This window comes from Podarcis raffonei, chromosome 1 (assembly GCF_027172205.1).
Source record: "Podarcis raffonei isolate rPodRaf1 chromosome 1, rPodRaf1.pri, whole genome shotgun sequence".
Taxonomy (NCBI): domain Eukaryota; kingdom Metazoa; phylum Chordata; class Lepidosauria; order Squamata; family Lacertidae; genus Podarcis; species Podarcis raffonei.
Window position 1 is genome coordinate 21,884,031 of NC_070602.1, and position 27,287 is coordinate 21,911,317.

The 27,287-nt window shown below is 43.1% G+C and overlaps 1 protein-coding gene across 6 annotated transcripts in view; it reads right to left on the reverse strand.

The window, feature by feature from the left end:
* The window catches only part of UNC79 (unc-79 homolog, NALCN channel complex subunit), a 133,065-nt gene that overhangs the window by 95,961 nt on the left and 9,817 nt on the right, over window positions 1-27,287 (reverse strand). For 4 of the 6 annotated variants that reach the window (XM_053376264.1, XM_053376261.1, XM_053376251.1 and 1 more), the window contains exons 3-9: window positions 19,800-20,104; window positions 14,507-14,677; window positions 10,351-10,443; window positions 7,539-7,594; window positions 4,231-4,360; window positions 2,599-2,663; window positions 451-539 (exon numbers count right to left, since the gene is read on the reverse strand). In XM_053376264.1, the coding sequence (XP_053232239.1) occupies window positions 451-539; window positions 2,599-2,663; window positions 4,231-4,360; window positions 7,539-7,594; window positions 10,351-10,443; window positions 14,507-14,677; window positions 19,800-20,104 (909 nt within the window). Of the gene's footprint in view, window positions 1-450; window positions 540-2,598; window positions 2,664-4,230; window positions 4,361-7,538; window positions 7,595-10,350; window positions 10,444-14,506; window positions 14,678-19,799; window positions 20,105-27,287 lie in introns of those variants that run through there. The other 2 variants (XM_053376274.1, XM_053376283.1) reach the window with 2 other exon arrangements.

A 27,287-nucleotide genomic window follows, 5' to 3' on the forward strand; every position in this document is an offset into this window, starting at 1 on the left:
ATCAGAACAATTTGCTTTTCCCAGTTTGCCGTCACTCATCCTGAACCAAAAATCCTTCCTTGCAACATCCGGCAAATCCTTTTTCTCCCTCTCCAAAGTAAACCCGGCTGTTTTGCAATCGCAGCAACTTCTGGCGGCAAGAGTGGAACTGCCTCCAAACAAATCATTTCCTGTGATGCCACACGGACTTGGGTGTCTAATAAATCAGACCAGATTGGTTTACCATGCTCAATCATCAAATAGCATTTGCACTTACTTGCAAACTTGCCTTGATTTATTCTGATTTCTAGAAGTTTCAGTACTTAACCATTCAGCTTAAGAGAAAGCTGTGTGGCTTTTGCTTTTGACTTAATTCAGGTTCCAGAGTTTTTGCATAGCTTTTTAGGATAGAGGTTTCTCAAGTTCACCATGATTCTTTTGGTTTGGTCGGCCTCTCTTAAGTCTACCCACCCTGCAATCCTCTGGCTGCATTCTTCACAAAGGTAGAGAGGGGGTGGTTTATCACCCAAAGCCACAGACAAGGAAGGATCTATGCACATCTGAAACACACAGGAAGGACAGAATCAGTTTCTCTCCAGAAATGTGCTCTAGTCAGTGAACACAAATCCCCTGCAAGTGACCAAAAAAAACACCACCTCATTGCTTCCACTGATGAAAGGGAATCTATGTTCATGAGCCTCAAGCCTCTCTCAGGCATTCTTACCAGCTTTCTTTGTGCTTAGGTATGGGAAAGGCTCATCAATTAAGATGTCACAGGTGAGCTGAATGTTTTGTTTGGGATGTTGGCATTGCAGAGAAAGAAGACAGAATACTGTCATTGCTAATGGTTCAGAATAACGTATTAATGTTTGCAGAGCTCTCTATGGAGAAAAATCAGTTGCAAACTAAGCAGAGCTTCTGCACAAACAAGATTTGGGGTGGACAAGAATAGAAAAGGCTGTTAAACTACAATATTAAGAGAGAACTGGATCCGCTTGTTTCTGAACTGAAATGTGGAAGCAACTTACTGGATGGAAGGGGTGAAAGTAGACTCTTTTAGAGCACAAGAGTCATTCAGGGTCATTGTTAACCCCTGATATGTAACTGCTCAGGGATCCCAGGATATGCCATGATATCAGCATAGGAAATGGGTGGTACTACTCATGGGTGGGGGAGCTCAACACAGGGACGTCAGTTTGGGTGGTATCCCCAGTCTTCTGTCAGGTTCAGTATGTTCTGCTCTAATTACCATGAGATCCTACATTCAGCTTTGCTCAAATCCCATCAGATGTCAAAGCGATAAACAACTACCTGACATTCAGAAGACATCTGAAGGCAGCCCTGTTCAGGGAAGTTTTTAATATGTGACATTTTAGTTTATTTTTCATCTTTGTTGGAAGCCGCCCAGAGTGGCTGGGGGAACCCAGCCAGATGGGCGGGGTACAAATAATAAATTATTATTATTATTATTATTATTATTATTATTATTATTATTATATATCCACTCAGAGCTATTAAAGGTAAAGGTAAAGGTCCAGTCGTGGACGACTCTGGGGTTGCATGCTCATCTCGCTTTACAGGCCGAGGGAGCCGGCGTTTGTCCGCAGACAGCTTCCGGGTCATGTGGCCAGCCTGACTAAGCCGCTTCTGGCGAACCAGAGCAGCGCACAGCCGTTTATCTTCCCGCCGGAGCGGTACCTATTTATCTACTTGCATTTTGACGTGCTTTCGAACTGCTAGGTGGGCAGGAGCTGGGACCGAACAACGGGAGCTCACCCCGTTGTGGGGATTCAAACCGCTGACCTTCTGATCAGCAAGCCCTAGGCTCTGTGGTTTAGACCACAGCGCCACCCGTGCCCCCTTATCTGACAATTAGGACCAAACAAATTTATACTCCTAACGTGCAGTGAGTGACCATGTACTAGGCACAGGGGGAAATGTTTATTGGAACCACAGCACATGGAGAGAGGAGGGTTGACTCTTTCCTTTCCAGATGTGATGATCCTGACAAAAATCCCCCTCCCAGTGCAGCAAATAACATGGTCGGGGGGAACATTACTGCAGCATGGAGGGCACTTTTCGTTGGAATCACAGATGCCAAAGGGAGCATCAAACTTCTCCTCCCCATGTACTGCGGTTCTGATGAAAATCCCCCCACGATGGTTTGTATTAATTTTCTTATTTAAAAATTCCATTACATGCATGCTGACAATGTCCTCAGCATAATATGTAGTTTAACCCTTCATCCTGAGCTATTTGAGGAATGAAGATGCTACCCAGGAACACCAAACCCAAACTGGGGAGAATAGTGGTTTTTACCAGTATTCTGCTGTCAAAAGTACAGTACAGAATGCAATGTACTGTTTAGGTTTACAGTTGCCCAGCACTCCAGTCCTGTAGCTGAAGGATGGTAACAGTGGCTCAAAGACAGATAGCATCTGCTCCAACAGGTAGGACTATCCTATACAGCAGGAGGGGCCAATTTAGGGCCACCTTTTCTTGGTCACAGTAAGGCCTCTGGTCCTGTATAAAGTGTATACATTCTAAGTAGTCCAATGTACAAGAGGCATGGGAAGAAATGTGTCTCTTCAAGGGGAGGCGTGCATAAGTGTCCATTACCTTCACTGCTGGCTTGTTAATGGCATTATGGCATTCAATGTGCTGACAGTGTATGGGATTCCATGCTGAAAAACAAAACCATCACTGATGAACACACATAAGTTTATTGATGAGCTAAATATGGGTCAGATACAATGCTGAGAGACCATTTCTACCAGCTGTACTCATTTCAGGTGATGAGATTTTGTTTCAGGTTCAGGTTGAGATACTGAACACCACTTTAGAATTATTTTTACTCTCCAGTTCTGATGTCAGCTCTGGCAACTACAGAATTGAGGGGCACTAAGAGTGCATGCCTGCATTATGGATCCAGGTTCAGTGATCAGCACGTCCATTTAAACACTAACAGGCTGCCTGCAGAAAAGAATTCTGCCTGGGAACCTAGAGAGGCATTAAATACACTGAACTCGATGAGCATCTCCCTCTGTTCTAATGTTGGGAAGTCTTGTTTATAATTCTGCATATACAGTAAAATATATTTCTACAGCTAGTTCGCACAGTCATATTCATCACTTGACTTCTGCGGCATGTGCTTGCTTGCTTGCTTGCTTGCTTGCTTGCTTGCTTGCTTGCATGGAGGAATGGGCCACTACAGAGTTAAGACAGAACTGGCTGTGTTCACAAGTCACAATAATGAGCAGTAATGAATTTCAATGAACTTTGTGCTCACCTGCTTCTTCCTCCTCTCCCTTCCTCTTGCTTAAACTAACCATAGTTCCAGCTCAGGACCATTGTGGCTGAACAAAAGCAGAAGCAGAAGCTTCTAAGCTGCTTCTCCTGTCAAAATGTGATGGGGAGGATCCCACAAGCCAGAAGCTCACCTGTAGCTCATTCTAGCTCAGACGTGACTTGTGAATGGGGCCACAGTATCAAAATGAGAATCCACAATAAGTCTATCTGCTGTAGCACAAGCCTTCCCAGCCTCACAATTTGAGTGCCTGGCATGTATACTAGCACGCTGAAAGCCAGTTCAGTTATCAGACTTTCCCCTCCCAATCTCCATGCTTCAGGTGAGTTGTTCCCCCTTTTAAAGAAATGTTTAAAAGAATAGCAAACGTGAACTGCCCCTACATGAGAACAAAGAGAGAGTGCAGAAGCGGAGCAGAGAAGCCAAGAAAGACATTTCCCTTACCCTCCTGGAATCCAAACAAGTTACAGAAAAGATATCAAGAGGGGAATTCACACAGCGGCAGATTAACAGGTGTCATGCCTGACCTACTGCACAACTCAGCAATTTCATTATAGAATCATAGAATTCGAAGGTGCCCAAGGGATCACCTCATCCAGCCCTCTGCCCTGAAAGAGAACTTCCTAAGTCTAAAGTATATCTGAGAGATATCTGAAAAAACACCGAGGGAGTACCTTGGGAGCGCATTCCAACACTGAACTCTTTTTCTAGTCAAGAAACTGTCACCTACTTTACTTTTTAAATTACACGTTAACCCAGAAACACCTTGATGCATGTAAGCATTTACTACACAGTTCTGCGAACACACTGCATTATAGACAATAGTTAGAAGTGAATGTGTCAATTCGGGGGTGGGAACCATCCATCTCTTTAGCATCCACGACAATATTGTGGTCGGCTTCAGCATCCAGCTCTAAGATACAGCTGGGCTGAGCATCACTTACCTGTATACTGCAGTCCTCGGTATTCGCTTATTGCCCCAGGTGGTTTTAAGTTGGGCCAGTAGTGGAAAAGCATTTGTACGGCCGGTGGTTTTACTTGAGAAGGACCATACGCTATTACATAGAGCAAATCCTAAAAGAGAAACAGGGCTGTCGGTTGAATTTCAGAAGGCGTCACAGGGGCAGAATGCAGAAAAGCGTGTGCATTTTGGCGCACCTTTGAAGGCCTGCACTTTGGCTGCAATCCTATACCTGCTCACTTGAACTCAGTGGCTCTTACTACTGAGTAGACCATGCCTAGGATTGTGATGTTTGGCAGCAGTCTTGGGCACTACACACTTACCTGGGAGCAAGCCCAATTGAACTCAACTGGGGCTCACTTCCAAGTACCGTATTTTTCGCCCTATAGGACGCACTTTTTCCCCTCCAGAAATGAAGGGGAAATGTGTGTGCATCCTATGGGGCGCATGCAGGCTTTCGCTAAAGCCTGGAGAGCGAGAGGCGTCGCTCCAGGAAGCTATCCGCAAGCCTTGCACGCCCGGGAACTCCCCCCGGGAGCGCAAGGCTTGTGGGTGGCAGCCTGCAGCGCGGAGCACGGGGCGCCCTCCGGAGGACGCCCCATGCTTCACGCAGGTGTCCGCAAGCCTTGCGCGCCCGGGGGAACTCCCCCCGGGAGCGCAAGGCTTGCGGGTGGCAGCCTGCAGCGCAGAGCATGGGGCGCCCTCCGAAGGACGCCCCGTGCTTCACGCAGGTGTTGGCAAGCCTTGCGCACTGGGGGGAACTCCCCCCGGGAGCGCAAGGCTTGTGGGTGGCAGCCTGCAGCGCAGAGCATGGGGCGCCCTCCGAAGGACGCCCCGTGCTTCACGCAAGTGTCTGCAAGCCTTGCGCGCCCTGGGGAACTCCCCCGGGCGCACAAGGCTTGCGGGCGGCAGCCTGCAGCGCGGAGCACTGGGCGCCCTTTGAGGACGCCCCGTGCTTCGCGCAGGTGTCGGCAGCCTGCCGCCCAGCGTGTGGGGCGCCCTGAAGCAGAGCGCCTCTTGCGCCGGGCAGACATCCGCAGCGTGGGCAGCCTGCCGTCCGATGCGCGGGGCGCCCTGAAGCAGAGCGCCCCTCGCACCGGGCAGACATCGGCCAGCCCCACAAGCTCGGGGGACAGCAGGGAGGCGTAGCACCGCCATCCCACTGTTCCCCGACCTGGTTTTGGGGGGGGAAGTAAAGGGGGGGGAAATTCCTTTATTTCCCCCCCAAAAAAGTAGGTGCGTCCTATGGGACGGAGCGTCCTATGGGACGAAAAATACGGTAGATGCAACCAGGATTGCAACGACTGCCTCAAAACACCTGCATCTGTTTTGTTTAGTATTTTATTTTATTTTATTAGCTGCCCTGTGTTCTCCTTGGGATATTTATATGGAGTGAATGCTCAGTGGTGGTGCCAAAACTTAAGAATCCCCTTCCTGTTGACATCCACAGAATTTCCTACTCTGCTTTCTCTGAGGCAGGTTCAAAAGATTCATTTCAACCATCTTTAAACGCGTAATTATATGCTGCACAGTTCTAACTGCAGCAGCTATTAGCTATTTTATCCTTTTTAGTTTAGTTTTGTAGTTTGTCTTGGTGGTGGCTGCAGTGTGAACAAGAATGGGCAAAGCTTTCGGTTTCTCATTTTTCTAATCTTAAATTAAGTTCACATTGGTTTGTGAGCTTTTTTTTTTTTTAGCCATCGTGAAAATTCATGCACATTTTTGTGTTCGCTTTCCCTACTATATACATTTTTGCAAGCCATTTCCTGATATGTAATGGATTTTTGCACATTTATGTGCACCCTTTTTGCTGATATATGTATTTTGCACTCATTTGGGGTGGAGGACTGCATCGCAAAATTCAGAGAAGTCAAAACTTTCAAAAGGATAGTTGCGATTTGGTCTGCATTTTGTTTTCCCCTGTGTGAATTAGGTAGGTCCACATTAAAACGAGAGCTGAACAAATGTCTTGCCCATCACTAATTGCAAACCACTTATTAATTGAAAACAGGGCTGCTGAAGACTGAACAAACTAGAAAAAAAGACAATCGGATGTAGTAAAGCAATCCAAGTTAAAGGAAACATCCAGGCAGGGTTGGTTCTAGGCATTTTGCTGCCTGAGGCAGAAGAGCACATACTCCCCTCTGCACAGACAATAGAGGTGCATCCTATATTGTATTTATTCCATTTAATTATTACTCAATTTTCAGAGCCGAGCTCCCATGAAGCAATTCAGGTTTCATACGCACCATACACTTAAAGCACATTACTCCCTGTACCAATTAATCCTGGGAACTGTAGTTTAACCCCTCACAAGGCTAAAATTTCCAGCACCCTTAAAAAACTACAGTTCCCGTGATTCTTTTGTCATGTGCTTTAAATGTACAGTATGCAGCCAGAAAGAGAAATAAAACAATAGAACTTCAGAAAGCGTCTGAAGCACCAAACAGACACAGGTGAACAGATGCATAAGGTCACCAGCATCATTCTCTTTAAGGAAAGGCAAGTTATCCATGACTGGCTAAGTTATTTAGGCACTGCAAACAGAAAATTCTGCAAGTTTCTCTCCCCTTCTCTGGCAGTAGAAATGCAAAATTAAATAGCAATCAATTTACTGCCCCTCTCATGAGACCAAAAATCATATTTCTAAGTAAGCTTCCTCACTCTGCCTAATGGTAGGGCCAGTCCTGAATACAGGCCTCCAGTAGCCACAAAAATTGGACCCAGCAATGACCAACTATGTTGCTGCAAAGGCCAGAAAGCCAAACTTCCTATCCCATACTCTGGGTTCTAGAGCAGGGTTTCCCAAAGGTGGATCTTCAGCTGTTTGGGGGCTACAGTTCCCATCATCCCTGACCACTGGTCCTGCTAGCTAGGGATGGTGGGCGTTGTAGTCCAAAAACAGCTGGAGAACCAAGTTTGGGAAACCTTGTTCTAGACAATGTTGCTGGCTCCTGAATTTTGCAAACCACAAAACAAAGCAACATTCTAGCCCTCTATGAATATGTGTTGTTTTGAACTGATTTGGTTTAAAGAAACAAAAAGACTGCATCAATGCTATTTCCCCCAGTGGCCTAAGTCACTTCTGAAAACATACCATGAAGAAGGATTCCACCTAGGATGCAGGAGGGAATGGCATGCACAAATTCATATTGCAATATGGTCCTTCAGGAAATGAATCAGACATGTAAATTTTCCCAACTGATTTGGTCATTTACTAGGATTTCAATGTTAAAATAGAGCATTGTTCATTCTATTCTTTTTGTAAAACATATTTGGTCCCACACTTACTTTCCAAACTTCTTGTTTGTACTTCATAAGGCATTCCAGTAACTGACAATGGTACACTGGAAGAGAAAAAGCAGACTCATTGAAATACGAAATGAAGGAACAAAATTGCTTTGTAGCATTCTGATTGTCTCAATTCATAGCTGCCAGTTCAAAGCCTGCATAGCAAATGGGTAGCAATAGCAGTTTCTACGTCTGGTTAGGGTGATCATGGAATTGTCCAATTCCCTGCAATGCAGGAATCACAGCTGAAGAATCCCTGACAAACGGCCATCCAATGTCTGTTTAAAAACCTCCATTGAAAGACAGCCCCCACCACATTCCAATCAGCATCCCTTACATGGATTCAGGAAGTCAATTCAAATGTTCATCAAGCTCACATGATACAGTCCTCATGAGCCTGTATCAGAACCCACGTGGGAGAATGCATGTGTGAATGTGCTTCCCGTGACTCAGCATGCCTGTATGCAGAAAACTTACTGGGTTAGATCCAGACTTGGTCATGCTTAGCGCTGAACCACTGAAATGGGTTATAGCTGTTTCCTTGACTGCTTTGTGTGTACACTGCTTTGAAAACAACTGAGGAAATGTGATTTTAAAGAAAGTTTGCAGTACAGATATTCTATAACTCGTAAGTTTAGTAAAAGATGTATATGATACCTTACTTTCTTTATTATAATTCCTTCCACTTTTTTATACATCACAATCATATAAGATATATTGTTTGTTTATTTTGATGCCACTGTTGACCTCCCAGAAGGAGCCTGGGGTGGCAAACTCTGAAGTGGTAAAACAATACAATGAAAATAAAGCGAAAAAGTATTTTAAAATATCTAAAAGCATCTATGCTGTGTACAGACTGCTAAATTTAAAGTTGATACACATAACACAGCCAAAATTATAACAAATAGGTAACAAAAAGCAGTATGTTCACCTAAGTTCACAGAAATACAATATGGGTAACCTTCAAGAGAAGATTTGTTGAAACAACTGGGTTTTCAGATGGTGCAGCCAGCCTAACCTCAGTGGTCAAAGAAATCTCAGGAGCACCACACTGAATGCTCCATTTCTGATTGATGAAGACACAATGTAACCACAAACCCATCACATGTGCCTCAGTTGCAGATTATAAAAATCAGATGGAGGTACAAAAGTTGAGGCGGTCCTTTAAATACACTGGTCCCAAGTGGTTTCGGGCTTTAAACACTGGTAATAACATTTTGAACTTGGCTCGGTAACAAATTGGCAGCCACAGCTTGGACACCCACACCTGACTCAGATGTTGTGGAGAAACAGAGCATACTGATGGCACTCCCCCCCCCCTCAAAAAAAAACACCTCCTAATATCTGCTCCCAATTCCTTCATATAGATGTTAAATAAATTAGGGTTGCCATACATCTGGCATGATGGACTTAGTGTCCAGAGGAAATTTGGGAAATTGGGCAAATGTCTGGATTTTTGAAGTCTTCCCAACAACTTATTGTGTCTGGATTTTGGGGCCAAAGAGAATTCTGCCAGTGTTCCTCTTTGGATGCAAACATGTAGGTAGGACTGGAACCATCGTAAAACAGTGCCCTAAATTCAGCTAAGTCTTAATCCAAGCCAACTTAAAAGGAAAATAAAAACCTTAAGAACAGAGTATTAGGAAACTTGGCCAACTCATTTCCTAAATATTTTGAAACTGCTTTTAAAGGATCTGGTGCCAGTCATCTTTTTAACAATAGCAGTGCCATAATAGGTGTGCCACAAGGAAAAAGTCAACAGGTGAAGCCCATGCATGAGTGCACAGTGTATCTATGCCACAAGAGAGATAGGTTCACCTGCTGTTATTTGCTTGGTACAGTGTTGGGTTTTTTTAAAGGTGGCAGATATACCTCATACAGAATAACTGAATATATTTATCAGATCCAGCATGACTGCTCCTATCTTTCTAATTGCAATCAACTTATGAGACTGTAGGAGGCATAATTTGCCCTTCTATAAGGAGGCTTCATTAGGAAACTTACCAAAGTGCAGGATATGAAGCAATCAACACATTCGACTCTAAATTTAATGTGAAACTTCAGTGTTCCTTAATTATCACTAAGGCAGTTCTGGGGCTTTGTTTAGTTTAAAAAAAATCTGATGCTGTTTAATTTTCTGGTGTTAAAATAGAACTTATAGAACTGGTTCAAAGTCTCCGACACTGGGATCCAAATGTACTTTTGCAACACTGTGAAATTAATTATCACCAAAATAGCTGCTTCCGGCACTAGACACAGACATTCTCATGGGGCTGTTTTCAGTTCTTTTGCAAAATAAGAACACAGCAAGAGGGATTAAGAACTGGTTGAGAAGCAATTCATGTAGTGTTAGCTTTCCAGTAGTAAAGGGACCCCTGACCATTAGATCCAGTCGTGATCGACTCTGGGGTTGCGGCGCTCATCTTGCTTTATTGGCCGGGGGAGCTGGCGTACAGCTTCTGGGTCATGTGGCCAGCATGACTAAGCCGCTTCTGGTGAACGCCGTTTGCTTCCCGCTGGAGCAGTACCTATTTATCTACTTGCACTTTGACGTGCTTTTGAACTGCCAGGTTGGCAGGAGCAGGGACCGAGCAACGGGAGCTCACCCCGTCACAGGGATTTGAACCGCCAACCTTCTGATTGGCAAGTCCTAGGCTCTGTGGTTTAGCCCACAGCACCACCCGCGTCCCAGTAGCTTTCCAGTAGCTCTGCTCAAAAAACATTTTTCACCGTTTCCATGTTTTAAACGTTATGTGATTAATGTCCAGGAAGAATGACAGATGATCAAACAGTCAGAAAAACCAGTACATACCAGGGTTGGATGTGTACTGCATTGCGATCATTAGCATTGAAGATGCAGAAAGATTAACATGAGCAGGTACTCCCTCTCTTCTTGAGGAGCCCACTTCAAAGAAAACAAACAAGGTATTAGTAGCGAGCAATGCAAATTTGCCTATTATTCTAAGCAATTCATCCAAATATCGAATTTCTAACTATTCAGTTAAACTGACACTACAAGCATGATATCTTCTGGAAGGTTATCCCAATACATCTTACTGCAGTATTCTAGAGCTCTTGTTTTCTGCATACAGTGGTACCTCAGGTTACAGACGCTTCAGGTTACAGACTCCGCTAACCCAGAAATAGTGCTTCGGGTTAAGAACTTTGCTTCAGGATGAGAACAGAAATCGTGCTCCGGCGGCACGGCAGCAGCAGGAGGCCCCATTAGCTAAAGTGGTGCTTCAGGTTAAGAACAGTTTCAGGTTAAGAACTGACCTCCAGAACAAATTAAGTTCTTAATCCGAGGTACCACTGTAGTTTGTATAGCCAAAGACTCCTCCCTGACTCACATTTGCCTGGTTTGCACATAACACGAAGCCAATTATCACGTCATGAGAATGAGCAATCGTGCAGATCCGTCCACCTAAATGAGACTTGCTATGAACGTTGGGAGATTCAGGGCCAACAAAAGGAATCACAGAATTGTAGAGTTGGAAGGGACCCCAAGGGTCATATCGTCCAATTCCCTGCAATGCAGGAATCTCAGCTAAAGCATCCGTGACAGATGGCCATCCAACCTCTGCTTAAAAACCTCCAAGGAAGGAGTGTCCACAACCTCTCGAGGGAGACCGTTCCACTGTTGAACAGCTCTTACTGTCAGAAAGTTCTTCCATATCTTTAGTCAGAATCTCCTTCCTTGTAACTTGAAGCCATTGGTTCGGGTCCTACCCTCCAGAGCAGGAGAAAACAAGCTTGCTCCATCTTCCATATGACAGCCCTTGAGATATTTGAAGATGACTATCATATAGGATTGCAGCTGTCATGAGCCTGCATCATCACCACAGTAGCTGAGCACTTGGCAACAACGTTCATTGAAATTCATTTGGAATTACCAAAAAAAAAAAGCAAGATTTAAAGCAAAAAAGAAAAGAAAAAAGGATGATGATAAGGAAAGAGGCTTCAGGTTCCATACTTAACTTTGTCGAATATTACAAATTGTATTAATTGGCTAGCAGATCAGACAATAGAATAATGTTCAGATATTTCAAAACTGGAGCAAAATATTATAGGCATCCCACTATATAAATTACTTTGGAGTAATAAAAAGCTTTGCTAAAGATCTGGGATCGATATAAAAGATCGCTACATCTAAGCCCATCCCTACCTGAATCGTTAACAGACAGGATAAAAGGAAGCAAGAGGATGGATTTTCAAATGTGGAATAACAATAACTTATTTAGGTTTAAAGATATTGTGCCTCAGGAATCAATGATTTCAGAAAGCAGCTGCAGTGTAGAAATTCCCAGCTGGTTTGAATATTTTCAGATAAGATCTTCAGTGCAGAGATGTCTTGGAGAGCAAGTGCAATCAAAAAAGCTTCTGGAATGTGAAACACTAATTGTAAAAAACCAATAGCGTTTGGATATTAATTGAGCATCCACCAGTCTTTCGCTTCTGGGAACCATCTCCATAAAATGCAAAATAAACTGGAACTTGCCTTTTCCAAGTGCTGTGAGCTGGAGAGGCTTTGGCTATGTGGCCATAGAAAGCAGTTCTGCATATCAAAGGAGGTGGGGACTCAGCAAATGAGCTAATCTAATCATGAGCAGCTCGTGATTTTATATACACTAAAACGGCATTGTATCTCAGATAGCATTCTTCATCAGACTCCACACATACTCTAAAACTGACCCAGAAAATGGTTGTGATGTATTCTGCTTGTAAAAATTAAGACTGTGACCCTATACTTTGCTTTCCTGGAAGTTCTGATTCTTTGTTTTTGCTTCTGAGTAGACTTGAATATGATTGCACTGTGAAATTCTGAAATAGGCATGCTCCAATTGTATATTATTGAAAATACAAAACACATAAAGGCATCAAAAGCAGAACTAAGAGGAAAGAAATAAAACAGATATTGTATTCAAAGATAACTATCAATCAAGATGAATTATTATTATTATTATTATTATTATTATTATTATTAAAATTACAGTCCTGGAAATAGGGTGGATCCTGAAAACACAAGTCCCAGGTTCAAAGGCCAGGGTAAATCGGTATGTTTTAATCCACCAAGCATAATACAAATACAAAGGTAGATGCATAATGGGCAGAGAAGAAAAATAAAACACCTCTTCCCATCATCTTACATGCACAAGTTAATGTTGACTATTGTTTTTTGGAGAACTATTCCATAAGTAAGAGGAAAATGTAGACATGGAGCCAAGAGAGGGCAGAAAATGTAGTGGTGCCTCGCAAGACGAAAAGAATCCGTTCTGCGAGTCTCTTCGTCTAGCGGTTTTTTCGTCTTGCGAAGCAAGCCCATTGACGGATTAGCGGATTAGCGCTATTAGCGGCTTTTAGCGGCTGTTAGAGGCTTTTAGCGGCTTATCGGCTTAGCGGATAAGCGGATAAGCGGCTTAGCGGCTTAGAAAAAGGGGAGGAAAAGGGGGGGAAACCGCAGGAACTCGCAAGACATTTTCGAATCATAGGAGATTCGTTTTGCGAAGCACCTCCAAAACGGAAAACTCTTTCGTCTAGCGAGTTTTCCGTCTTGCGAGGCATTCATCTTGCGGGGCACCACTGTATTCCACTATTATTAGTGTACTGATTCAGTGACAGATTGAAAAGCATTTATAATCTACTTAATATTCTATTCTCAACCTTGTATACAATATTTTAAAAGTTATTGAAACAAAAATACATCCAAAAACCAATAAAACAGCATTATGAAAACACGCAATTGCATGTAAAAGCAAATGAAACAAAAATTCAGGGGATTTAAGCAGATAAAACAGGGTCCAGTCTCATGGGTCAGGGAGAGCCCATCTGAACCAGACATCTGAAGCAACTGTTGGTTGCTGCTTTGTGTATGGCACAGGGAATAGTATTCTGAAAAATGTCTGTTTTCAGGTCACGCACACACCCTATGATTTTATTTAGGGTGCAGTACCACAAACAGAATTTCCTCAGAATACTGACGTAGTAAACAGAAAGCGAATTCTGATGCCTTTCCAGAGTTACCTTTTCTACACATTAACAGCAAATCAGCACCGCTCTGAGTCTTAAAAATACCGGATTGTATGTGAAATTTCAATGGGTTTACACTGAGTATGACTAACTTCAGACACAAACCATTGTATTTTATGAGCTGCCATGTATCCTGGGTATGAAAACCAGGGGTAGGGCCTTCTCTGTGGTAGCCCCCTCAGAACTCTGACAAGTTCCAAGATGATATTTTGGCACTTGTTATGAAAAACATACCTGTGCACTACACCCTTTCTGGATTTGGGGTTACCATTCGTATTTTATTTATCTTACTCTGATTTTACTCGGTCTGCTTTTATCGTTTTAACTTGCACATTGTCATCTAATAGGTAGTGTACAGATACTTTTACAGATAAATAAAGGAGACCTTGGCATGAGAGGTGTTTTGCACCGATGAAGCTCCTGAATCAGTGGCATATCCATAGGAAGCCCCATAACATTCAAGTCGGTAAGGAGCTCTTGACAGGCTTTGGTACAATAGTGTTTTTTGATTTCCCAAAGCCATCCTTCCTCAGGCTTTGGCACAGAATGCCACTTTATTTGCAAAATTGCAAATTCCACCACTTACCTAACAAAGCTTGTCAGTGAAAGCCCTGCATAAGGTCTTCTGTTCCCTCAAACACACCATAAACCACCTGAAATTGGCTCAGGGGGAATCAGAAGAACCCCCAGAAGAGGATGCGAGAGAAAGGGAAGGGGGATTGTTCCATCTGCCAGGCTGATACAAAACATTTGTAATAGCACAACATTGAATTCCACTGGGAGCATTGTAACTATAAAATCTATACACAATATTTTTATGTAGGACAAGGAGATGCCTTGGGGTTGTTTCTACAGGCCGGTTAATCCTATACAGTACACTCACGTCGCTATGGGAAACGCCAGTGTTTTTCCACCACCCTTTTCTTTCGGAATTCACTTACATATAGCCATGGGCAAGAATGAGGTGCTGAGATACTCAACGATGTCTTTGTGCAGAAAGGGCGGGAACGTGGCTAATGTGGAGATCATGGTATACGGTAAAGTGCTCAAGATGTCGTCGTTGAGAAACGGGAGCAAGCACGTGGTTGTGTAAAAAATGGACTGTCCGAGATCTGCCAAGAGGAAGAGAAAACAGACAACAGTGAATGCATGGCTACCATCAAAGCGGGAGAAGGTGCCCTACATATTATATCTACCTTCCCACACCACCTGGTCCCCCTCCAAAACATCTGCAGGTGGGGTATCAGGTGGGGGTAAGATGCTTTATAGCCTTCTGTGATAGATCCAATCAAGGTCACTGATGACCAAAGGAGTCCTTCTGGGGCACAGGGAGAACTGGGAGGCAAGAGAGGGAGGGGAGCTTACAACAGAAGTTGGAGGAAACTGTCTAGTCCTTTCAAAACAATGCTTGACCCAACGGCTGCTCTGCCCAGGGCTGAGCCACCCTGAGTGCCCATATGCCCACTTTGGGTAGTGCCATTTGTCAAGGCCTTGGGTAGTCCCTAGCAGCTGCTGATGGGATCTGGTGGAGTGAGGAGGGACTATAAGGAGCAGGAGGTGGATGGAGGTCCGCCTCTGCTGCTAGACCATCATCTTGAGGCCACCAGAAGCCAAACTGCACTGAAAATGCAGTATGGATGAAGGAGAAAGGAGAACAAGGAAAGGATGGAAGTGAGTGAGAGGAGGAAGGCACAACCTGGTCCAACACATTTAGAAAAAGCGAAGAACCAGCTTCCTGGCCTCTTCAGCAACAAGCCAAGTATGAAGCCCAGTTCATTAGGCACCAGTGGTGACTGTTTGTCTGGATTTTAGGAAAACAGGAAGCTCCCCATGAGTCAGGCCATTGGTCCATCTAGTTCAGGCTTCCTCAACCTCGGCTCTCCAAATGTTTTTGAGACTACAGTTCCCAGCATCCCTGACCACTGGTCCTGCTAGCTAGGGATCATGGGAGTTGTAGGCCAAAAACATCTGGAGGGCCGAGGTTGAGGAAGCCTGGTCTAGTTCAATAGTGTTGACCCTGACTGGCAGTAACTCTGTGGGGTTTCAGATAGGGGTCTGCCCAGCCTTACCTGGAGGTGCCTGGGATTGAACTTGGGGTCTTTTGCATGCAAGGCAGATGATCTGCCACTGAGCTATAGCACTGCAGGGCGTGTAAAATTTCCAAAGTTAAAAGCACTTCCAAGTTACATTTCAATGGGACACTTAATGCAATTGAAACCAAACTAGGACTTGAAATGATCTCCTGTTGGCTGGATCACTCCCGAACTTTTAAGGCAAAATCAAATTACTGCTCCTTCTGCCAGAATTTCTGAATGAGAGGATCCCAAAGGGACTGTGAATGCAATTGAACATAACAGTTTTGCTGATTTACTCCAATGATTTTGGTATTATTAGTGTCCTAAATAGAGAAGCACAGACATGCAACCTCAGTATACATAATCAAGGAATACAAAATCTACAGCAGAAAGACTTTTGACCAATGCTATCCATCACAGAGTGATCTGTCGCAAAGCAAAAAGCTATTAAAAGATACGTCACTATATTTAACACACTGTATGTATTACTATAATTACAACATTCTCTTAGCTACAATATCATTCCCCGCCCCACATGGTTGCTTGTCAAAGGTAGTATCTCTAAGCATGGTGGTTCAATTGCTTTCCAGACTTCATGCAATGACAAAAGTCAAAAGTGGGGTTCCCCAGGGCCCATTGTTGTTCAACTTCACTGTAAACAACTTGGATGAAGCTATTAAGGGGGTGCTTATCAAATTCGCAGATTACAGCAACATGGGAGAAGTAGCAAAGGTGGCTGAGGACAGAATCCGGATTCAAGATTACCTTAAAAGATTGGAGAACTGGACCAAAGCCAACAAAATGAATTTCAGTAGGGACAAATATAAGGTTCTCCACTTAGGCAGGAAAGACCAGATGCACAAATACAGGTTGGGGGAACTCTGGCTTGGCAGTAATACATGTGAAAACGATATAGGGCTCTTAGTAGACCACAAGCTTAATATGAGTCAACAGTGTGATGCAGCAGCAAAAAAAATCAATAGAAATTTAGTGTCCAGATCTAGAGAAGTAATAGTACTGCTCTATTCTGCCTTGGTTAGACCACACCTGGAATACAATGTCCAATTCTGGGCACCACAATTTAAAAAGAATATTGACAAGCTGGAATGTGTGCAGAGGAATGTGACCAAAACAATCAAGGGTCTGGAAAACAAGCCTTATGAGAAGTGCTTAAAGGAGCTGGATATGTTTAGCGTGATAAAGAGGAGACTGAGAGGAGACAGCCATCTTCCAATATCTAAAGGGCTGTCACATGGAAAATGGAACTCAAACCAATGGCTTCAAGTTATGAGAAATGAGCTTCCGATTAAACTTCCAGAGGAACTTTCTGACAGATATCTATTTCCTCAAGTAAATGCCTTTCTTAAGGCTCCTGTCTCTACAGCAGATGGCTTCTCCCAAGGACAGTGCTGAAACTAGTCAAGCAAAAAGGAACACATACGCACCATTAAAGCACTTTTACATCCCCTTAAACAGCCATGGCTTCTCCCAAAGAATCCTGGGTAAATTTTGCCAAGGATGCTGAGAGTTACTTTCTCCTCACAGAGCTACAATTCCCTGAAAAGAGAGCTTGATTGCTAAACCACTGTGAGGACTGTAGCTCCGTGAGGGGAACAGGAGCCTCTTGGTCACTCAGCACTCTTAAGAACCTACAGTTCCCAGGATTCTTTGGGAGAAGCTACAACTGGTTAAAGCGGTATAACGGTGCTTTAAATGTATGCTGTGGGTGCAGCCTGTCTCTGAACACATGGAGCTGCGCCAAACTGAGCCATGGGTTCACATAAGCCAGTATTGTCTACCCTGCCAGGTGGTTTTTCTCCAGTGCCTCAGGCACTGCACAGCAGCTGCTACCTGGAGATCCTGAGGACTGAACCTGGGACTTTGAGCTTGCAAAGCATGTTCTCTGCCACTAAGGGTGAGGGAGTGCAGCTAAGGCATTTTAGGGGAAGCTGAGTGCTTACGCTCGGAACACAAGTTTCCAGTACCCAGACTGGTCCCTCCAAACTTTGGACCTTCTCCTGTCCCACAGCTATCAGAAGTCAGAAGTCATTAAAGCTGTGGGAGGCTTGACACAATGGATCTATGCAGGAAATAAAGGCCAACTGCACCTTCTGGTTGAAAGTGAAGCATGGCAGAATTTGCAAGGAAAGAGGGGCAAGAATGTCTATAAAAAAGGGGCTGCTTTGCGTGTTGATTCCCTGATAGCTGCAATGTCGAGCAATGGCTTAGATGGCTGGGGAAGCCTTTGTAAATCCAACACCACAAGGAAAACACTTGTTCCAGTGCAGACACAATGCTGCACAGCTGGGCCAATCTGTTCGTTCACAGCAGCGAGCCATCAAGCAGAGAGAAGCCAATGGGGCGTTGTGTATATTTGTGTGAGAGAGAATGAATGAAATCAGCCAGCCTAAAATGGCTGGCAGAATGGCAGAATGGATGAGGAAAGCTTGGGGAAGGGCCATAGCTCATTGAAAAAAACATCTGCTTTGGATGCAGAAAGTCCCAGGTTTGATCTCTGGTGCCTCCAGTTAGGACTTCTGTCTGAAATCCAGTGAAAGAAATACTGAGCTAGATGGATCAATGATTTGAACTCAGGAAAAGGCAGTGTCCTATGTGAGATTTTGGGTGAGTGGGAGTAGGTTAAGGCAAGACTGACCCCCATAACACGTCTGGATCCCACAACACTTGTGGACTGCCCTGAGATCTTGAAGGGTGGTATAGTCATACCTCGGAAGTCAAACGGAATCCTTTCCAGAAGTCTGTTCAACTTCCAAAACGTTCAGAAACCAAGGCGCAGCTTCCAATTGGCTGCAGAAAGCTCCTGCAGCCAATCGGAAGCCGCAGAAGCCATGTTGGACATTCGGGTTCCAAAGAACGTTTGCAAACTGGAACACTCACTTCCAGGTTTGCGGCATTCGGGAGCCAAAACATTCGAGTCGCAAGGTGTTCGTCAACCAAGGTACGACTGTATATGAATTTAATAAATTATATTAATAAATAAACACAGCAAGACTCCATTCCTAAAGCACTTGCAGAAACAGTAGAGTGCCTTTAGAATCTAAAACAACATTTTTAGATACATATCTCTACACCAATACATTATAACTGTCCTTGGATCCGTCAAATTTGCAAAACATAAAACATCTAGATATCTGCCGATTTAAGGTTTTCTCTTTTTTTAAAGATATTTATTAAAGTTTTCAAAGTTAATACAATAAAAAAAAGAATAAAAAAAGAAAAAATAACAAAAAATACAAAAATACAAAAAAGCTTAAAAACACATAAAGTTCACAATACTTATTTTTCATTAACATATTTCCCTGACCTCCTCGTACCTCCCTTTTTTGTATTCCAGTTCAAATTGTTAGTTCAGCAAATCCTTATCAGTAATTTTTAGCCTATTTCTGCACCTTTTTTTCCCCCCATATCACTCAAAACATTACAGCTGGAAACCACTTAATTTCTATCCGACATCATTCTAACATTCATTAATTTTACAATATTTCTGTAAATAGTCCTTAAATTTCTTCCAGTCTTCTTCCGCCGACTCTTCTCCCTGGTCACGGATTCAGCCAGTCATTTCTGCCAATCCCATGTAGTCAATCATCTTCATCTGCCATTCTTCCAGAGTGGGTAAATCCTGTGTCTTCCAGTACTTTGCAATAAGTATTCTTGCTGCTGTTGTAGCATACATAAAAAAAGTTCTATCCTTCTTTGACACCAATTGGCCGACTATGCCCAGAAGAAAGGCCTCTGGTTTCTTCAGGAAGGTATATTTAAATACCTTTTTCAATTCATTATAAATCATTTCCCAGAAAGCCTTAATCTTTGGGCACGTCCACCAAAGGTGAAAGAATGTACCTTCATTTTCTTTACATTTCCAACATTTATTGTCGGGCAAATGATAAATTTTTGCAAGCTTGACTGGGGTCATGTACCACCTGTATATCATTTTCATAATATTCTCTCTTAAGGTTTTCTTATTGACGTAAGCCCAGTGTAGATAATGGTGTATCTACAGTACAGATAACAAGATTCAAAATTTGGATCCATGCCAATTCAAGCCTATTTTTGAAAGCTGTTTTTTTCTCATTCATACAAGCCTAGTGTTGATGCCATGCCCCCAAGCTGTCTGTAAGGATTCAAAAGTTCCACTTACCATGCTGACCATGTTGTAGCAAAGGAACTAGATCCAGCAGAGTCACCAATGTCACGTATAGTCCTTGATAGTCCAATGAAGGGTAGTCTGATAACTGAGCATCACGACTTTGCTGGCCGCGTTCAGTGGGAGCATCTCGCAGGACGCTGTAAAGGAGGGAGCGAGTAACAGTAGGGTTGATGGAACTGACCTGTGGTCTTAGAGATGGGGTGAGTGGGAATGGCACAGGAAAAAGACACATGGTCATGGGCACTGTCAAATTGGAGGCATCTTGGTTCTCCTTCTTCCCTGTGCGGGACAAAATGCTGTTGGGGGGACAAAGAAAAAAAAGAGACAACAAAGACACAAAGAACAGCACATTACATTGAAATGACACTATAAAACAAATAATAAAACTCCAGATACATCCCACATGAGATGCAATCTCTACCAATAACTAGTGCATCTTGCAAAATCTAGCAACAATTCACTTCCATGCTTGGGGAAAAAATACAATTCAGAAACTGCTACTTGTGGGGAAATTTTCCATTGCATCTCATGTGTTATCTGGTTCATAAGGAGCAAAAATATAAAAATGCATGTTTCAGTGGCACACCCATGTTTCACAGTTCTGCGAAATTAGATGCAATTTGCTATGGAAGGAGAAAAACAATGCAACGGCGGCAGCATCAGATCGTCTGAAATATATGTGTGTATTATTATTATTATTATTATTATTATTATTATTATTATTAAAGAAAAGGATAATATTGGGAAAACATTTTGAACATCGTTGTTGGAAACCAAGGAGGAAATACTTGCAAAAAATAGGTGTGGCACTTCTAGAAACATGTTTTAGCAAAGAATAAACATGTGTGTTTGTTAAGAGAGCCTTAAAAATCACATGTTTATTGCATCAAAATAATGTCTGTATGTATTACATGATACTGTTTCATGACATTCCGTCAGTATCATCTGAGATAATGAGATTTCAACAGGCACATGGATTTAGAAATAATATAATATTTCTAAAATGTTAGCTAAACTACGTTTGGAAAAGCTTTAAAATAATATATTGTCGATGGGCTGCAGCATGTTTGTGAGCTTATGAGAATGGTAGTTTGTGTGTGTTTTTAATTTAGGGGAAGGAAACATCTTATTTTCTGAATACAAACACTCTCTTGTTAACATGGTTACTTTTGAAATCTAAGGGCTAAGCAAGCATCACCCGTTGTATAGCTGCATATCAGACAGGGTCTTATCATACATTGCTAAGGCTACTTACGTTATTTATTGAACAAACTCACTACAGACTAAAGGAGAAATAATTTAGAATAATTAAAAGGCTTAGTGGGAATCAAAACGAAGGCTAAAAATTAGATTGCTACGCCTTCTCAGTATCATTGCAACCATATTATTCCACTTTTCTGAAATGGCTATTTAAAAAAGGCTGCTATTGCAACAAGATTAAAGGGCACTAATCCAGGCAAAGTTAAGCACCTTTACAACTCACTGAAATCAACAGAAGAGGCGCAACACTATGCAAATTTACTCAGAAGCAAGTGTAGTCAATGGGGCTTACTCCCAGGTAAGTTGCACATAGGACTGCAGCCTTAAAAATGTGCCTGGCTCTCTCCCAGTGAAATCAGAGGAGCTTAAAGGTGCTTAATTTTGTCTCGTGCATGCTCTTCACTTCTTTTTACTAATTTATCACACCATGACTATATATTAGCTAACTTACAAAAAATATATTTTGTTTACAATGCATCAGACCAGATACCCATTTCCCTCCTGTGTGTTTGGCATGGAAGAGGCACTGTTTGAAATGCCAACTTGGAGGCTGGCAACTTGTGGTCCTCAGATATTGCTGGACTCCCAGCTCCCATCATCCCTGACCACTGGCCATACTAAGCTGGGGCTGATGTGAGTTGCAGTCCAACAACATCTAGAGAGTCACGCTGGTATATCATTGACCTTACTCTTCCTACAGATTTCTACGGTTGATCGTCTACAAAAGACAGAAGTTAGCATCCCATTGACTGTTCATCATTTATAGGATGGATGTTGAGCCAGACTTGGATATTTCTGAAATCAACCGGCCTCATTATATACTGTTGACCTCATGAATTGTCTTGCACACGAATAAGCAAATGCACAACTAGCAGGAAGGTGCCCCAAAGTCACCCAGTGAGAGTACGGGCACTGGGGAAGTGATTTAAACATGTGCGGGACAAGAGCTTATTGTGGTGACACAGGAACTGTCGACCTGTTTGGAGATTGTACAAGCATTCTGGGTTGGTCAAGTATGCCAGCTGCCATTTTCCAACAAGTAATCTGTACCATCTGCTCAACTCTACAAGTCTCAGTGATACAAACAGAGGCCACACAGCAGCAGGTTGTACCCATTATATTCGGCTTTTAAAAATGCCTTGTTTATTGTGCCTTATATACTTTCCTCATTCCTTTTGGTATCCCAACGTCCAGTTATCGTGAGGGTATTAATGCAAACCAATAAAATTGCCTAAAGACCACTATCATAATCATGTCCACACTAATAAATAGAAGCAAAGGAAGCTGGCTTATATCATTGGACCATTGTCATTACTGTCTACACTGACTGATGGTGTTTTTTTAGGGGGGGGTTAATTTATTCTCCTATGCTGTGCTGTTCCATTGCCTTGGCTACTCAATTTCATTCTGTTCCAGTGCAGTCCAATTGCTCATTTTTCTTTATTTGGCTGCAAAGCATAAATCTTGATCAGCTCTGGCTCTCTGAAGGTATAAGGCATTCAAGGTTGTCCTCCTTCAAAATGGAGCTGAAGCATCGAGAGACTACACATCCCAGCATGCAATTCTCCATTGCTATCGAATGTGCTTTCTGGCCAGAGCAAGGGAACTTTTAAATGTTTAAAGGCCAAGGATTTGCATGGCAATGTGTTTTCTTAGCAGGTCAAATTATCATATATCTTTTTGGTGTACATACAGAGAATTGAGGCAAATTGTAGAGTCTGCAGGGCAGGGGAAGGTATCTAATAGCCACTTGTGGCTGGTGTGGTGGGGCAGAGCTGTCCTGCTAAGACCAGCAACACTACAGCTTACCTGGACAGTTTTGGGGTGGCAGCAAGGTCAAGGTTGTGTGGCCATAGTTGGATGTACCACCTGAATTGGTTCTTCAGGTGCAACTGTGCAGGGTCTTTAATAGCTGCATAGCAGGCGGAAATCCCTAGTTCCCAGCATAGCATCCCCATGTTAGGAATTGTTGCCTTCTACTCACCATGGAGCTGTCCAAACCAATGGGCAGCCCATAAACCATGGTGCACCTTGGGGGCTTTTCCTAACCCAAATAGCGTGATATTGCATGCTGGGACTTGTAGTGTGTTAGGTGACACACCTCCATACAGACTAGTTATGCTACAGGGGTGCCATCTATAGTTGTGGGTGCTGAACACCCATGCCACAGGGCCCCTGATGCAATGTCTGGTGCATCGCAAAGCACCGGAAGTCACGTCTGAGTGCTCAGAGATGCTTTCTGAGGTCTTTCTGAGGTCTCGGAACCTGACTTCTGGTGCCACTAGAAATCAGGTTCCGGCTCCATTGTTAAATATGGAGGTCTGGCTGGAAGAAATATGGACCTTATTGGAACAGAGCTTCTTCGAGATTCGGAATTTAAAATAAAGGACTATCAAAAAAACCGGCAGAGAGAAACTGAGAGAGAGTTGAGCGCCTCAGACGTGAGGTCGCCAGGCTGACTGCAGATGGACTGATGGACTTTGGTTGGGGTTCGAATCCAGGAAAGGGGGTGGTGGGGCTTTGGGAATCCAAAGGGTGTATAAATATATTTTGTTTTAATTAAGTTGGTTTTGCCACTAACATAAAAATGGGGATTTCGGGTCAGGGAATTGGGGCCGACCTTAGAAAAAGATTGTTAAGAATAAGTGTTGACGTATAAAGATTGAGGTTTTTAAGTTAAAATGGGTTAATTAAATTGATGGGGCGAATTTAGGAAAAGTTTTTTAAGAATAAGTATTGATATATAAAGATTGAGGTTTATAAGTTAAAATTGGTTAATTAAAATGAATTAGAGAAAATAAGGTAAAGTGTGGGGACAAGAATTTGCTGAGCTAAAAAATGGAATTGGAATACAAGAAGGGCAGCTGTGGGGAAGTCAAGGAAATTGGTTATGGAAAGTAAGCAATGTAAACTTTTTTAATTGTTCCTTTTCTTCTTCTTTTTTCTCTCTTTTCTCTTTTTTGTCTTTCTTTTTTATTTTTTGAAAATTTCAATAAATATATTTTTTTTAAAAAACAGAAATCAGGTTCCAAGGACGGTGGGTGTGCATGATGTCATGTCACATCATGATGTCATGATATCACGCGCACTGGGTACCCATAACCTGGCGCCAAAGTTGGCTCCTCTGTTACACAAGTACACTGTCAATGATGATCTAACTCCCATAAAGAGGAACTTAAAAGCAAGTACAGCCTCGAGGGAAGACAGTGTAGAGTCCAGCTTTCAATCTGTACCCACCACCATCTCCCAGAGGTGATTCGACTTGAAATGGCTCAGGAGCGCTTGCAACCTTCACTAAAACTGCCAAATATAAAGGAGGACAGGGCTTCTTTTACAGTTGTGCAAAACCCCGGATATTCAGTAGGAATATTCACTCACTCTTGTCTACATGACAATTTGCACTTGCCGTTCTATCCCAGGGATGGGGAAACTGTGGTGCTGTTGGACCCCAATTCCCACCAGCCCCAGCCTGCATGGTCAGGGATGATGGAAGCTGTTCAACAACATTAGGAGGGGCAAGGACTCCCCAGCCCTGCTTCATCCTATCCTGCCCCACCTTTGTACCCAGTCACCCTAAAGATCACTCAACATGACGACCTCTGCATCAGCACCTTACACCCTGTTTCTTTTTATCACAGCCCCACAGCCCCTGCAAGTCTATTTCTGAAGTTGAAATAATCTTCAGCAATAGCCTCTGATGCAGGACATGGGAATGCATTTTTTAAAAAATCTGGAACAGCTTTTGCACCTGCAGAAACTCTGAGAAGGGATCCTGTCCTGTATCTTGAGCAGCTGCTATTTTATAGATAAAGAAACATGATTTTCTCTTGATAAGAAGATAATAATTCTCTTTTCCCTCTGGGGCATTTGTTATATTGGCAGTCAAGTTAGGGGGAAAACAAGCTGGAAATGAGCAATGCATGAAAATTAAATTCATGCTTAATGCAGAGAAATGCTTTGGCCTGAAGGTCAACTTAAGGAGGAGCTCAATGAATCAATGTGTTATGCGCTGTGCATGGTGATTTATTTTTAATGTGATGTTTTATTTGTAAAAAAAAAAATGCATTTTCTTTACATTTTCCCACCCACCCATCTAAAACCAGCACTGCCCAATTACCCTCCCCAAATTTGGTGTACCCTAAAGATGTCTGCAAGTCCAAGGGTCATGTTCATCCCCCATGTGACTAAAAGAAAGCCAACTAAATCCAAATGCAAAGGAAGTCAACCTCGTCATGAAACCAATGTCTGTTGTTCCCCCAAAGATGTTAGCATGTTGCAAATTTCCGTTAAATCCATCTTTGTGACCTAGCCGGGAAGACTCCTTTTGAACAGCCTCATCCTTCAATGTGCCAGTTTATATATGTAATAATTGTTATTAGCTAGAAAGAGAACCTAGGTTTTTATTTTTTTCTTTCTTTTAGTAATCGAAATAACTCTTATTTGGAAATAAGTTCCATGGAACTTAGTGGGACTCACTTCTGAGTAAAGAACAGAAGTGTTCTGCACACTTCCAATGATTCCACGCTAGAGATGTGCAAGCACTAGCAACTGAATCAGGTGAGAATATGACTATCGAGAATAAGACCAGCAAACCATTCAGGAATATCTATCGACAAGCCATGTTCCTCCAGTTGCTACTAGATTATGCAGTTTCCAGCTCACAAAGAGCATTTAGTTTTCCGGACTGAGAGCTCTCTTAGTGTGGCCTGCCCTGTGATGGTGTCAGTGTGGGTCTAGGTCACAGATGGGAAAGGAAAGGGGTGGCTCTTCCAGATATCGCTGAGATCCAATTCCCATCATCCCTGACTCCTGGCCATGCTGGCTGGCACTGGTGGGTGCTGGAGTCCAAAACATCTGGAGGGCCACAAGTTCCCCATCCCATCCTGGACTAAGGCAAGCCTGCAATCCTAAACACGCTTACCCAGGAGTCAGCCCCATTGCATTCAGTAGGACTTACTTCTGAGCAGGCATGCTTACAATTGCACCCTAAGAGTTCAAATTGCCAAGAATTCAAAAAAGGGGGAAAGTTCATTAAATATATATATATCCAGGAATAAGGTGCAAATGCAACCCATGGGGCATTTCTCCCATGCAAGACTTATTGCTATTGAATCTCATAGGTAAATGAATGTCCATCTTAGGGATTCTGGCACAATATTCATTCATAATCAATAATCAATGCATTGGTGTAGAACCTATGACAACCCAGAAGTTGTTGGACAACAACGCCCATCACCCTTGGCCATCTGGCTGGGAACAGGATGGTGGACTAGATGGGCCACTGGCCTGATCCAATAGGATCTTCTTGCGTTCTTCTTGGTTGTGCTGGCTGGGGCTGATGGAAGTTGCAATGCAACAATGTCTAGAGAGTCACAGTTTCCTTGCCCCCGACGTAACAGGTTGCTTCCACACTCTAGGCCTTTTCACTTCTAATGCCTCCTAGCTTCTGGAAGGTTCAGATCTAGGATTTGGGTTGCTGATTCATTTTGGACAAAGTAGGACACATTTCCACCCAAAACTTAGTGCAGGTTTTAAGTCACCAGCGCAACCTCTAAATGTTTTAAGCCCATTTCTAGCTCATGGGGGAGGTAGTGGGACTTGAAGGCAATAGATCAAAGTGCACTCCAACAAATACCTCCTGGGGCATTAAGCTATTGGCCTCGGAGCCATTACAGCCCTGCTCCTTCCCACATGGCCAGAAGCATCATTTGAGAAAGGGGTTGCTTTTGTGTATTGATCAGCATTTGTACTTTAGCAAAACTTCCTATCTGTTAAGGGAAACTAATTAGCCAAACAATCTACGGAGGCCGGGAAAAGACATGCAATGGGTTTTAATTATAGGTTCCAACTGCACATTAGGGGAAATTGCATGCATTTGATATTATCGCCATTGGAAATTTTACGAAAATTTGGCAGACGACTCAAAGGGAACTACTTTGGGGTTAGGATATCCTGCCTTAGGGTGACGAGTTAGGAGATATTACTGACCAAGTCGCCTTCCACTCCTGTTATGCTGTGGTACGGAACAGGTTATATAGCCACTGGTTGTTAAGCAATTTGGTTGGGCAAACTGCGGACTGGTCTACATAAATGCAGCAGAATGGGTGGGGAAAGTTAAGGCAGGTAGAATGGACTGGATCACTGCTGACTGATTGTAGGCAATCACAGTTCTGAATGCTCTGGTATATTATTAGCAACCTCCTGCAAATAGAAAATCAG